Source organism: Stegostoma tigrinum, chromosome 1, assembly GCF_030684315.1.
Source record: "Stegostoma tigrinum isolate sSteTig4 chromosome 1, sSteTig4.hap1, whole genome shotgun sequence".
Classification (NCBI taxonomy): domain Eukaryota; kingdom Metazoa; phylum Chordata; class Chondrichthyes; order Orectolobiformes; family Stegostomatidae; genus Stegostoma; species Stegostoma tigrinum.
In genome coordinates this window covers 127,527,093-127,539,575 of record NC_081354.1, presented here as the reverse complement: position 1 = coordinate 127,539,575, position 12,483 = coordinate 127,527,093, and the positions used below count along the sequence as shown (strand labels likewise).

Below are 12,483 nucleotides of genomic sequence, written 5' to 3'. Positions count from 1 at the left end.
GAACAATATCTCAAATCAAATTCAAGTGAGATAAAGAAATAAACCAGGTAAATTTGAAAAGGTGGACAAGGCTATGAGTAAAAATTCAGATAGAAAATTGTTAAGGAATTACCCAAGCATTTTCAAATCAACATGTATTCAGGCCTACCCAATAATAAGCAGTCTTCTGGAAATGAATCAGTATCCCTGCGAAACATTCCAGAGCACAATTTTCCCCTGCCTGGATTGACATGGCCAGGGCTGAGAAAGTACGGTGAGGATGGAAAAATATGAATCTCAACATGGCAAAATATTTTCACAACTTACCCCCTCAAACACTTCAGTAGTGAGTTTAGAATCTTACTATCACAAGGCAACGACCTTATATCCATGCTTTCACATTGCATCATTAACTGAATTTGTCTTATTTCTACACCACTTTTGATTTCCCTTTCCTGAGAAACTCGGTGGCATAAATTCCCAACTTGTAGATCTGTGTTTGGAACTGGCGGTTGTTGTTTGCCGATTGATCTTCCCCACTGCCTTTTTCACAACATTCCACTTGCTCCATGGACATCATCTTCTTCCATCCTTGGTCCACACATGTTGGTGTGAGCAAACTAACCATCTGACTACTGGCTTAGATTGAGGATTGGCTGTCTGACAGAAGGCAGAGAGTTGGGATAAAAGGCTCTTTTTCGGAATGGCAACTGGTGATAAGTGGTGTCCCGCAGGGTTCAGTATTGGGGCCGTAGCTGTTCACCTTATATATTAATGATCTGGATGAAGGGACTGGGGGCATTCTGGCGAAGTTTGCAGATGATACGAAGATAGGTGGACAGGCAGGTAGTACTGAGGAGGTGGGGAGGCTGCAGAAAGATTTGGACAGTTTAGGAGAGTGGTCCAGGAAATGGCTGATGAAATTCAATGTGAGCAAATGCGAGGTTTTGCACTTTAGAAAAAAGAATACAGGCATGGGCTATTTTCTAAATGGTGAGAAAATTCATAAAGCTGAAGTACAAAGGGATCTGGGAGTGTTGGTTCAGGATTCTCTAAAGGTTAGTTTGCAGGTTGAGTCCGTGGTTAAGAAAGTGAATGTGATGTTGTTACTTATCTCAAGAGGGTTGGAATATAAAAGCAGCGATGTGCTTCTAAGACTTTATAAAGCTCTAGTTAGGCCCCATTTAGAATACTGCATACAATTTTGGGCCGCACACCTCAGGAAGGACATACTGGCCCTGGAGCATGTCCAGCGGAGGTTCACACGGATGATCCCTGGATAGGCCTAACATACGATGAACAGCTGAGGATCCTGGGATTGTATTCATTAGAGTTTAGAAGGTTGAGAGATCTAATAGAAACTTGCAAGATAATGCATGGCTTAGAAAGGGTGGATGCTGGAAAGTTGTTTCTATTAGGCGGGGAGACTAGGACCTGTGGGCACAGCCTTAGAATTGGAGGGGGTCAATTCAGAGTGGAAATGAGGAGACATTTCTTCAGCTGGAGAGTGGTGGTCCTGTGGAATTCATTGCCACGGAGAACAATGGAGGCCGGGACATTAAATGTCTTCAAGACAGAGATTGATAAATTCTTGATCTTGCAAGGAATTAAGGGCTACAGGGAGAGTGCGGGTAAGTGGAGTTGAAATGCCCATCAGCCATGATTAAATGGCGGAGTGGATTCGATGGGCCGAATGGCCTTACTTCCACTCCTATGTCTGATGGTCTTATCAACCATCTGTGCTCACTGTCCAACTCACTCCCTCTTCACTTTTTCAAGAGCTCACTTTGGAGCTCAGAGAAAAATACAATGTGCATGCTTCTGCATGGTTACTTTGCGCACAGGGACATATGCACATCACATTCATCAAAATAGAATGCCTTTTTTGGCTCCTAGCTTTCATTTTCTAGCAAACAGTTACTTTGTGCTTTCTTGGAGACCTCCAATCTCCATGTCTTACTTTGCTTTTTAACTCAGGAAGGGCAGCAGGTAGCAAGTTACAGTTGGGAGTACTGAACAGTCAAGGTGATAAACCTGTCACTGTTACTGCGCATTTCAAAATTTTTCAAATTATGTACTGTGCAAATAGCTTGGTTTCTTATTTGATTTTCATTCAATTTTTGCATGGTAAATTCCTGTATCACTGAAACCAAATCTGAAGCATTGCGTACTTGCAATTCTGAGAATAGCTACCTTGATGAATAAAATTAAGCCAGATTTCAGTTTGGGATCTGACTTGTCCAATAACATCAGCTGAGCTCAAAAATAGATTGCCATCAACTGCAGGAAAACCTCTTTGGCTCAGATCAGCAGGCTGAAATGTGGCAAATGGAATTCAATCCAAAGATGTGAGCTTTTCCATTTGGAAACGGCAATCAAGGCAGAGGAATGCATAATAAACAGGAGGGGATTAGGCAGGTTAGAAGAAACGAAAGACCTTGGAGTGCATGCCAATAGGTCCTTAAAGATGGGAGGACAGGGAAACAAGGTGGTAAAGAAGGCATATGGGATGTTTTCCTTCACTGGGCAAGATGTGAAGTACATGAGCTGGGATATAATTCTGGAACAATATAATAAACTGGTTAGGCCACAGTGATATTCTGTGCAGTTCTAGTCACTAAATTACAGGGAGAGAAAAAAACTCTAGAGAGAGTATGGAAGAGATTTAAAAGAATGTTATCATGCCTTGAAAATTGCAGCAACAAGGGAAGCTTGGATAGATCAGGGCTGTTTTCCTTAGAACAGAGGAGACACGGGGCTGGGGTTTACTTAATTGTGGTGTACAAAATAGTAAAGGGGCTTGGATAAGAATGGACAGGTAAGACCCCTTCCCCCCCATTGAGAGATCATTTACTAGGGGCCAAAGGTTTAAGGTGGGTAGTAGAGGATTAGAGAAGAAGAAAAAGTCTTTTCACTCAAAGGGTGGTGGGTGTCTGGAATTTGCTGTCCAGTTTCGTAGTTAAGGTGCAAAACCCTCAGATCATTAAAAAGTAATCCGCATCTGAATTTGAAACACAGCAACCTGTAAAGATACAGGCAAGGTCCTGATAAGAAGGTAAGAATGGGTAGCTAATTTATCAGCTGGCACAGAGACAATGCACTGAATGGCCTCTTTTTGTGCTGTCACCAGCTTGTTTATAGTTCTGAATGTTTGAAAATTATTAAAACCTCTGGTGATTGCCTGGGAAGCTTAAACGTCTAAAGCAAACACAAAATAATGGAGAAACTCAGCAGGTCTCGCAACATCTGTGGAGAGAGAAACAGAGTCACATTTCGAACACTGAAATATTTTGAGTCTGCTAAGAACCTTCTTCAGAAGCTTAAATCTGCAATGGGTTAATTCCCTCCTACCCGAGATCATTCCTGAGCTCAGGGTGGAAATTTGGGTTAGAAACATGGCACTTAAGTGGACATGGACAAGTTGGACCAACGGGTTTGTTTCTATGCTGTATGACTCCACGGCTTACCCAGGATATGTAAATACCTGATCCAACACCTTGGTAATACAGCTGAGTACTTGGGAGCCGCACATGCTCAATACAACCATTAGAGGTCACAATTCATTTATTCTACAGTATACTCTAAATATTGAAAAGGAGAGGTTTCACGTTTACAGTGAACTGTGTTTAATTCTGTCATTCTTTCTAGCTGAAAAAGTAAAACAGTTATAAGAGATCATTGAAAATAACTGAATTCTAGGCCAAATATGGGTGGGTGAGTCTGATTAACTTCTGTGAAGCTCTTGCCATTTTGAGGCCTTCTCGGCTTTTCTACCAGTTATGTTGGGTAAGTCTGCACTGGAATTCACCCTTACAACAATGTTCTGTTCTCTCCCCACTGAAAAGACACATTCTCAACAAGAAGTAGGGGCCCACTGACATTTAAATGACCTTTACTGCAGCAAACTAGCCCCACTGAAGACACAATGGAATTCTACTAAGTCTAGAGTGTTCTGATCAAGAAAACATCCAACAAATAGTTGTGGTAGCATGACTTTTTTTTATTTAAACATACAAATCATGAAATTTGCTTCAATGATTCTGATTTCAACCTTAGAACATTTTTCCTTCCCAAATCTAATATTTTCAGCTATGCGCTTGTCAAATTGCTGCCATTCAAAGAAAAATTCAAACCAGTTAAAATCCTGTATTTATGGCTGTGAAAACTCCAGTTGCACACATTGTAAATCACAGAATAATTCATAATTGTTTCACAAATGTTCACTGCTGAAAATACTATGTTCTGCATACGTAGGTCACCATTATGTACTTTAAAATTTAAATTTCATCACTTTATGATATGGAGCATACTACTATAAATGAAGTAGATAATCATGTCCTAAAATTATCTGGCAAACATTTTTCATGCTGGTCAATTCCATATTTTCAACAATTAATTTTCCTGCAATTTTTAATGCACAAGGAGAAGAAAAATGGCATTATACTTTAAATTTATTTTCAGAGCTAAATAGAGTAACAAACCGAGTAAGCACACAACAGCTTCTACATGTTAAAATTTATAGAAAAAGATCCCTTTGAACATAATTTTCTTCAGAATTTAATTTTGAATAACATTATTGCATATGGTTGTTTAAAAATGTGCTGATAAACAGAATGAAATTAATTTGCTTTAACAAGGCATCTACTCAACAGGTTTCAACAAACTGAAAATTCATAACATGAAAAGATCATATATATTTTTATATAAAAGTACAGCATTATGTAGTTTGCTTGTCATGTATCATTTTTGTACACACACTGCACTATAGTGCACAGGCAAATCACCATTTTCAATTAATTCATTAATCATTTTACTTTGACTCAAAGTTACTTGCTTCAGCATCACATCCTGTGATAATTATTTGTCATTTCTGTGCCCATTGACATTCCCTATTTTCCTTCCAGGTATATTCTTCTGTGTCATAAATCTCCTAAATTATAAGCAGAAATAAAATAATTTTTTTCAAAAACAGAAATTATCATGCTCTTAACATATACATTTCTAAATGGTCGTGTTATTTACGGAATGAGGGGGTCACTGGCTCGGCAGCATTTACTGCCCATCCCTAATTGCCCAAAGGGCCATTAAAAGTCAATCACATTGCTGTGGGACTGGATTCACACATAGGCCAGACCAGGTAAGGATGGCAGCTTCCTTCCCCGAAGGATATGAGTGAACTAGATGGGTTATTCCGACAATTAACAATGTATTCACGGTCATCATTACGTTCTTAATTCCAGATTTTTTATTGAATTCAAATACCACCATCAGCCGTGGCTGGATTCAAACCTGGGACCCCAGAACATATCTGGGTCTCTGGATTAATAGTCTAGCGATAGTACCACTAGGCATCGCCTCCCCTATCCTCTGTGATATAGGGTTGCAAAAGCTGGTTCAAAACCATCAAATTGATGTCCTGAATCTTTACTTAATTGACCGAATCTTGAAACAGGTATATGAGTATTGTTTCACATTCTCACTGATATCACAACTTTCAATTAATATAGAAATGCCAGTATCATAGACAGGCTCCATGCCACAAACTGGTTTCACTTTATCAGCTAGTTTTCTGAAGATGTTGAGGCATATGAAGGTGACCTCATATACTTTGTGACACATCATGCCATTCAGTCCAACTTGTTAAGTGTAGTAACACAGACTTGAGGAGCAGTGACAGATATAAAAAAGCAATGGATGGTGTAGCTGTCTTTCCTGACAGATGCGCATTTGCATCATTCCAATGATTACACCCTGATAACTTCACATATGCCAGAAAAGAACCAGAGATGTGCTCTACCCACAGCCTGAGCTGGATGGTCTAGGAAATCGCAGAGCCAAACACAAAGTCAGCGGCCTCTCACTAACATGAAGCTACCAGGCACCTCAAACTTCAGGCACATGAGTTACAATGAGATGAAGCTCAAGAGTATATACTGTAACAAAAAATGCATTAAAAACATGAAGCATAGAGAGAAAGCACTCTGGAATCAGAGGCAACACAGTTTTGATTGAAAATTTGGCCGAACTTAATCTGCAGAAGTACATATTTGTTCAAACTTGCACATCTCTCAGAAGTAACCATGTAGTTAAGAGGACTAGTACGGGTGGAAACTATGAAATTTGCTGTTCAATGACAGGAGATGGAAATTCACGTTTGGAAGATGGAGGGAGAATTTTCCTACAGAGGGTGAAAGTATAAATAGTCAGTGTCATCTAAAGTAAAAGATTAAAAAGTGTTTCTGCAGCAGAATCTTCTATTTTCCCAGAGGTACTCTTTAATGAAGTTTTGTAGCATTCTATCTGCATCCCATTATCCACAGCCCTATGCCAACCTTCAAATGATTAAAATTTGAGAAATACCTGCACGCTGGAATATGCCATCCTTGTTTCTGTTGCTTGGACAATCAAATCTTCATGACAGGTTAAACAAAGAGAATTTAGAAAGTTTTTTTTGAAAACGTATCGAGTGAGTGGAATGCATCTATCAGCATTCCAAGTCAAGGGCTAGCCAATTTCAGTCAACATTCCACCACTGCCACAAGCAAAGTTTCATCCCCAGATGTCAAAGTGCATACCTTCTTCCATATTGGCACTGTTGCTTTCAAAGTCGCAATGCAATATTTCACTGCATCAAGAGACTCACTTCTATGTGGAGAGGATATGGCTATGATCACACTTGCTTCCGTTATATCAACTACTCTGCAGAATTACAAAGTTAAAAATGAAATCAGAAACAATCTTAATGAACAATATTTTGATTTACAAGAGGCAAATTTAAATCCTGAAACAGATGTTCAAAAACACACCAGCTAACAAATCGCTGGTGTAACCTTCAAAATGTTATTTACATGAAAACACATTTCTCCGTTCAGACTTCATTTTTCAGTGTAGTGTTGTGCTGTTTAGAACCAGAACATCTAGTCATTTTCAGTGTCCCAATTAATTCCATGCATAAATCTAATTAAACCACACCTGCTGGGAGGGATGGTATCTACCAAAGATCTCAGGGCTGAAAAACGGTGGGACAAGTCATTTCATTCTGCAAAAGGCAAAACATCAGCTTCCTGACTGGGGCAGTTGGGAAATGAAATGTTGGAATTAGGTTGTTGGGGGATTAAAGGCAGATCAAGGTGCCTGCAGCAAGCAACAGTAATTATTTTAAATTTATTAGCATGTCCTACATTTGCAATAATCATTGGTTGCTATAATAAATTATACAATTATGATTAAGTGAGCAGCAAACAAGAAACAAGTGCCTTCAGATTCACAACATAGTAGAAGTGCAGGAGGCCAGGTAATCTTCCTGTTGGGTTTGGAGAAACTAGGCACTGTCTACCCATCCCCCTCTCTGATGAAGGGTCTAGGCCCAAAACGTCAGCTTTTGTGCTCCTGAAATGCTGCTTGACCTGCACCTACAGTTCCCATTATCTCTGATCACAATTTTACCCTCATTGCGAAGCCTCTTCCAGGGATGCCTAACCTGAAGAAGTTACCCTCCTCCCTCCGGACAACCTCAGGGAATCTCTCTCCCACTGCAAATCTCTTCGGTCCGCCTCCCCCTCTCTCCCTATTTATTTCAGAGCCCTCTACCCATCCCCCTCTCTGATGAGGGGTCTAGGCCCGAAACGTCAGTTTTTGTGCTCCTGAGATGCTGCTTGACCTGCTGTGTTCATCCAGCTACACACTTTGTTATCTCAGATTCTCCAGCATCTGCAGTTCCCATTATCTCTGCTCACTGTTTTTCCTGTCGGATCAGGGAAGAGAAGACTGAGCTGCTGCTTTGAGCTCAGGTGGACGACGTCCAGGCAGGTTAAGACATGGCCATTTGTGGGAGGGAGGGTAGTTAGAGGAGATCGGGCGTGGTTGTCCAAGGAAGACAGCCACGTTGTCGTGGCTCTAAGTAGAATGGTGCTGGATATACGGAGGGAACCTCAGTAGGAGGAATAATTTTTATTAGAAGCAAGCAAGAAGGGAGATCAAGGAAATGAAGGACAAGTCAACAATGATAGAGGGAAGGTTGAGGGGCTTGATCAAATGCAGGTGGTCATTCTAAGATCATGGAAGGCAGGATGAGGGTGACTGAGGGAAGGTTCAGGGTGATAGCTTGTTGCTCCAGTGAGAGTGTGGGAAGAGGGGGGTAGTGAGAAAATGTATTGTATGACAATTTTAATAGTTACCATCCCTACATTGTGGAAGCAGGCCATTTGGCCTATTGGGTCCACACTGACTCCCTGAAGAGCATTCCAGCCAGACCCACACCTCAACTCTATCCCTGTAACCCAGCATTTTCCATGGCTAATCCATCCAGCATGTACACACCTGGACACCATGGGGCAAATTAGCATGACTGATCCACTTAACCTGCACATCTGTGGCCTGTGGGAGGAAACCAGAACACCCGGAGGAAACCCACGCAGACATGGAGAAAATGTGCAAACTCCACGTAGACAGTCGCCCGAGGCTGGAGTTGAACCCGGGTCCCCGGTGCTGAGAGGCAGCAGGGCTAACCACATGCGTGCGTTATGGTGGAAATGAAGGCAGATGATTGGAAGGTATTCAACTTTAAAAAAAGTTATATCAAACCTGCTTCTCCTTTTTAAGCAAGACAAAACACATACAAAAATGTAAAAACACGCACAGATACCCACAAATGAGAAAGCTACAAAGAATAATGAGTCACAAAACGAAAACAGGGATCAGGCAAAAAATCAGCCATGTGCAAACTGATGTGGTGATGTTGGGCAATGGAGGGGTTAAGTGACCTATACCTATTCCTGTGCTCTTAAGATGACAGTGACCAGTGTCCTGACGGACTGATTCAAGACATCAAGAATTATCCAATGATATCCATGAAGTCATTAAAATGCAAAACAAGACTGGTGTGATGGACAGAGAGCAAGGAGACGGAGAACATCTCACACTGAGGCGACGATGGCATTGGTTTATTTCCTGGGCCGGTAATACACAGACCAATGTAATGTTCTGGGACTCCAGGTTCAGATCTCACCACTGCAAATGGTGGAACTCGAATTCACAAAAATCTGGAATTAAAAGTCAAATGACGACCACAACACCACGGTCGATTGTTGCAAAAATACATCTGTTTCACTAATATAAATAAGGGAGGGCAAATTGTTACCTAGTCTTATTTAGCCTAAATGCGACTCCAGTCTGATCGCAGTATGGTTGACTCGTAACTGCCCTCAAAATGGCCTAGCAGGGTACTCAATTGTATCAAACCACTGAAATATTTCAAAAACAAAAGTTCTCCCTCACAAAATCCGAGGTTTGTGTTAAAAACTGCAAAAGCTCTCTCACACACTAGTTCATCAACAGGCTGATACAGTTATATTAAAAGAATCATATCTTACTCACAATGTCTCATCACCATCCCTGGATATATTCTAGCAACACAACAGACCCAACAGAGATGGTGGCACAGTAATATATCAGGAGTTGCTCTCAGGGTCGCCAGCATTCCTTCGCACCTCACATAATCTCATACCTTAAAGGTGATACATAGGCAAGGAAACACCTTGTTACTACATACCCCCTCCTTAAATGGTGAACCATTACTCTTCCCTGTTGCACATCACTGGAAGGATGCAAGGAGGGTGACAAGGGCACGGAACGTACAGTGAGTAACAGACTTCATCATAACGGTTCAGCAATACCATTACTGACCAAACGGGTCAAGTCCTAAAGGACATATTGTTTGAATGAGTCTGCTGCGATTAGTGAAGAAACCAAGTAGGGAAAAGCATACTTGACCTCATCCTCACTGATCAGGCAGTTGCAGTCTCGTCTGTCTATGACTGTATCGGTAAGAATGACCACCACACAGTACTTGTGGAGATGAATTACTGCCTTCACATTGACAAACATGCTAAACAGGACAGACTTCAAACTGATTAAGCAACTAAGAACTCAGCATCCTCGAGTTGTGTTGAGTTACCAGCAGCATCAGAACTGTACTCCAGCACAATCTCCAGCCTCATGGCCCAGCATACCCCAAATTCTACGATTACTGTCAAACCAGGGGATCAACCATGGTTCAATGAAGAGTGTAGTAGGACATGCCAGGAGCAGCACCAGGCATACCTTGAAGCTACAATCCAGGACTGCTCATGTTCCAAATGGTGAAAGCACCACGCGATAGAGCTAAGCAGTTCTACACCCATCAAATCAGACACAAACACTGCGGTTCTGATATATCCAGTATTAAATGGTGGTGGACAACTAAAAACTCCCTGTAGGATAAGGCTCCACAAATATCACATCCTCAATGGCAAGGGAGCCCATCAATATAAAAGGGAAGACTGAGGTTTTGCAGCAATTTTCACCTAGAAATGCTGAGCAGATGATCCATCTTGGCCTTCTCTGCAGATTCCCCAGCATCACAGATGGCAGTCTCCAGCAAATTACTTCATTCCACCTGATACTGAGAAACAACTGAAGGCACTGGACACTGCAAAGGCTGTGGGCCCTGACAACATTTCAACAAGAACTCTAAGAAATGTGCTTGAGTAGTTCCAGGACAGCAACAACACTGGCATCTACTAAACAAGTTGGAAAGTTGTCAGGTATGATATTGTATAGAAAAAACGGGATAAATCAAACATGTAGGTGTTTAAAGTTTTTGAGAAGATTTGTAGCTTGAGTTGTGGATGAGATTGTAGGCATGCTCACCGAGCCGGTGGGTTTGGTTGCAAATGTTTTGTCACCCTGCTAAGTAACATCATCACAGCACCTCCAGTGAGGTGTTGGTGTTCTGTCCTGTTTGTTATTGACATGCGTCAGTTTGTTCGGGTGTATGGTACCACTTCCGGCTCTGTTTCTCAGTGGTTTGTGCACAAGATAGAGTTCCAATTAGAATACCAGGCCTCCAGGTATTCCCTGGCATGTCTCTGTTTGGCTTGTGCAATTATGGATATGTTGTCTGAGTTGAGTTTGAGTCCCTCGTTGTCTGTGTGTAGTGAGACAGGTGAGAATTAGTTGTGTCTCTTGGTGGCTCGTTGGTGTTTGCGTAATCCTTATTGCCAGTTTTCTTCCAGTTTGGTCAATGTAATGTTTCTCACAGTCCTTGCATGGTATTTTGTATATTATCCTGGTTTTGCTGGATTTGGGTCCTTTACATTCATCAGTAGCTGCTGCAGGGTGGTTGTTGGTTTGTGGACTACTCTCATGCTAGGGATATCAGAGTAGTCGTGCGTTCATCTCTGATACGTCCTTGATGTACGGTAGGGTGCTAAGTGAGTCGGGTCACGTTATATCTTCCTGTTGTGGTCTGTCTCAGAGGTAACAGCAAATTGTGCTTTTTTGGGTATCCATTCCTTTTGAAAAATCCGCATCGATGCTCCTATTCTGCTTTGTGCATTTCTGGGTTGCTACACAGCAACGAGCCACAACACACTGCACCAATTCAAAGCTACGCAAAGCAGAACAGGAGAACATATACAGAGTCTTCAAAAGGAGTGGAAACCCAAAAAAACACAATTGGCCATTACCTCTGAGACAGTCTACCACAGGAAGACACAACACGACCAGATACACTAACCACCTACCATACATCAAAGGCATATCAAAGAATAACACACGACAACTTGGACCTGAGGTATCAGAGTAGCCCACAAACCAACAGCTACTTGACAACTGCTACTGATGAACGTGAAGGACCCCATATCCAAAACCAGCAAAACTAAGGTAATATACAAAATACCATGCAATGACTGTGAGAAACACTACATTGCCCAAGCTGGAAGAAAACTGACAATACAGATACATGAACACCAACTAGCCACCAAGAGACACAACCAATTCTCACTTGTCTCACTACACAAGGACAAAGAAGGACACGAATTTGACTGGGACAACACATTCATAATCGCACAAGCCAAACAGAGGCATGCCAGGGAATTCCTGGTGGGCTGGTATTCTAACCGGAACACCATCACCAAACAGACTGAATTAGACCCTGTGTGCAAACCACAGAGACAGAACCACAAACTAAGGCATATATATAACAAACAGGACAGAACACCAATGCTTCACCAAAGGCGCACTGACAACTTTAACTAGCAGAGTGGCAAAACATTTGCATCGAAACACACCGGCTGAGCGAGCATGTCTACAACCTAAATAGAACTCAGCCAATTAACACCCCATTAGTCTACTCCTGATCGTCAGTAAAGTGAAGAAATGCTTCATCAAGTGTTAACAAGCAGCACTGAGTTAGCAATAACCTGCTCAGTAAAATTCAGTTTGGATTCGCCGGGGCCACATCGATCTTGACCTCCTTACAGTCTTCGTTGAAACATGGAAAAAAAACAATTCCAGATGTGAAGTAACAGTGCCTTTAGCACCATAGCCACATTTAAATGGGTGTGTCATCAAGAAGCCCTAGCAATCTGAAGTGAATGGGAATCCAGGGAAAAAATCTTTGCTGGATGCAGTCATACCTGGTACATAGGATATTACAGTTGTTGGAAGTTTAGATTAGATTAG

General features: G+C 41.6%; 1 protein-coding gene across 1 annotated transcript in view; it reads right to left on the bottom strand.

Moving 5' to 3' along the window:
- Window positions 1–3,958: 3,958 nt before the first annotated feature.
- LOC125456804 (molybdopterin synthase catalytic subunit) overlaps window positions 3,959–12,483 on the bottom strand; it is a 58,840-nt gene continuing 50,315 nt past the window's right edge. The window contains exons 3-4 of the mRNA XM_048540222.2: window positions 6,555–6,678; window positions 3,959–4,909 (exon numbers count right to left, since the gene is read on the bottom strand). Of these exons, the coding sequence (XP_048396179.1) occupies window positions 4,844–4,909; window positions 6,555–6,678 (190 nt within the window). The 3' untranslated portion in view covers window positions 3,959–4,843. The remainder of the gene's footprint in view (window positions 4,910–6,554; window positions 6,679–12,483) is intronic.